The sequence below is a fragment of the Austrofundulus limnaeus genome, unplaced genomic scaffold (genome assembly GCF_001266775.1).
Source record: "Austrofundulus limnaeus strain Quisiro unplaced genomic scaffold, Austrofundulus_limnaeus-1.0 Scaffold144, whole genome shotgun sequence".
Classification (NCBI taxonomy): domain Eukaryota; kingdom Metazoa; phylum Chordata; class Actinopteri; order Cyprinodontiformes; family Rivulidae; genus Austrofundulus; species Austrofundulus limnaeus.
In genome coordinates, this window is record NW_013952546.1 from 1,158,254 (window position 1) to 1,160,462 (window position 2,209).

At 42.6% G+C, this 2,209-nt stretch overlaps 1 protein-coding gene across 1 annotated transcript in view; it reads left to right on the forward strand.

Moving 5' to 3' along the window:
* The window catches only part of mios (missing oocyte, meiosis regulator, homolog (Drosophila)), a 16,824-nt gene that overhangs the window by 9,629 nt on the left and 4,986 nt on the right, over window positions 1-2,209 (forward strand). The window contains exons 6-9 of the mRNA XM_014016403.1: window positions 801-970; window positions 1,289-1,354; window positions 1,427-1,585; window positions 1,652-1,804. Coding sequence (XP_013871857.1) covers window positions 801-970; window positions 1,289-1,354; window positions 1,427-1,585; window positions 1,652-1,804 — 548 coding nt within the window. The remainder of the gene's footprint in view (window positions 1-800; window positions 971-1,288; window positions 1,355-1,426; window positions 1,586-1,651; window positions 1,805-2,209) is intronic.

Here is a 2,209-nt window from a genome sequence, read left to right on the forward strand (position 1 = left end):
CACACACACACACACACACACACACACACACACACACACACACACACACACACACACACACTATTAAAGCTGTGTATATAGAGTTTCAGGCCATCTGTCCCTGATGCGAGTGTTTCTGCTCTCTGTTCATTGAGTTTCCTCTCGGTCACTTCCACATCTTCACTTCTTCAGTTAGAAAACAGTGAAGTGGCACACTTTCATTTCTTATTACATTTTATTTTGAAAAACATCCTGAAAAATGACAAAATTCCTCAATATTGAAGAACACAAACAAAGCTTTTCCACTCTGACCTTTTTTTCTTTTCAATTTCTTGAAGTACACAMTTTTAAAAAGGCTAAAAATTAAAATGATTGATCATTAAAGTTCTGTGAAGGAACATGTGTCGTCCACTGCCTTTCATGCTTCAAAGTCATCTTATGTTGAGAAATGAGGTTGTAGCTGAAACCTTCAAAACATCACATCACAATCTGTCACAGATGACTCTCGGCTGCTAACACACCAAATTTTAGCTCCGTATTTATAAAACTGACAGAGTTAGAGAGATTTTTAACATTTAGTTGTCAAGATGGCCGCCAAAGCTGATTGACCTTTGTAAACACATGGCTGTAATTCTGTGGATTTTACAGATATTGAGCTAAAATTAGCTAAGGTAGTAGCTGAGGGCTAACAGACTGATACAAGCAGGTGGACTTTAATATATCAAGCAACACAGCTCTTTGTTTGTCTAAGAAACATGTTTTCACGTGTTTTTAAAAAAGTAAAAGAAGCCTCTCTGACTTCTGTTTCTTTTTGGTGACAGGCGACCTGAACCTGAACGTGGTTGCCATGGCGCTGTCGGGCTACACCGACGAGAAGTCATCCCTGTGGCGGGAGATGTGCAGCTCTCTGAGGCTGCAGCTGAAGAACCCCTACCTCTGCGTCATGTTTGCCTTTCTCACCAGCGAGGCCGGAGCCTACGACGGCGTACTGGTAAAAAAATAATAATAAYTAAAGCCGTGTTCTTTTAAAGCCAAGTTAGGAGAGGAGAAAATAACACTGGACCCTTTGTTCTGTTTGCATAACGAGGTTTATTTATTCCTAACAGTCGTAAATTGTTTGGGGGAAAACCTCAGGTGCTTTTTACATTTCCACGGTYGGTGTTAGAAGTCATAAAGCAGTGAGGAAAAAGAGGAACTTTGGCCYAGTTTGTTCTTACTTTATTATTTCTCTTGATAAATAAACAGTAATAAAAAAACAAGGATTTTCTTCAGACGTGTGGTCTGAAAACATCTCGTATCTTTCTTTCAGTATGAGAGCAGTGTAGCTGTGCGAGACAGAGTGGCCTTCGCCTGCATGTTCCTCGGTGATGCACAGGTAACCTCAGGTTGTAGCTGCGAGCGCGCAGCGCTGTTCTGCCGTTATAAACCCGCTTCATTTGGGTCGCAGCTGCCGCGTTACATCGACAAGCTTACCAACGACATGAAGGAGGCGGGAAACCTGGAGGGCATCCTGCTGACGGGGCTGACGAAAGACGGGGTGGACCTGATGGAGAGCTACGTGGACCGGACCGCAGACGTGCAGACGGCCAGCTTCTGCATGCTGAAGGTACACCCAGACTCAAAGTGAAATAAAACGTTTAAACGCTCAGTGTAAATGACCTCCCACCCTCAGGGCTCCCCGGGCGAGGTGCTGAAAGACCCTCGGGTCCAGTGCTGGATCGAAAACTACCGGAACCTGCTGGATGCCTGGCGGTTCTGGCACAAACGGGCCGAGTTCGACATCCTCAGAGGCAAGATGGACCCCAGCTCCAAACCTCTGGCACAGGTGACAAATCACAGGAACAGATCTTGTCTCTTCTTTTAGCTCTTATATATCATTTCAGCTGGTGTTTAGCTTCACCTTCAGCTCCAAGTGTTTACATTTCTCTAGTCTAAGAGTTAAAAGGATCCATGATTAGTTGTAACATTAGACTTTATTTAATAAACATATATTTTAACTGTAAAATAAAGACTGTAAAAATACTGTAGGCTGTTCATTTTTTTTAATTATCATTTTTAAACTAAAAGTTTAAAAATATATGGCATGGACAGGGCCATTTTATTTACATGCAAAGCATTCTGGGTAAATGATGACGTGGATAGGTCTGTGATGCTGCTAGCGAGCTATATCCACCCTGAAGGTTAATCTTGGACAATTTCTGACGATTGACTCTTTTAAATGAAACCAGAG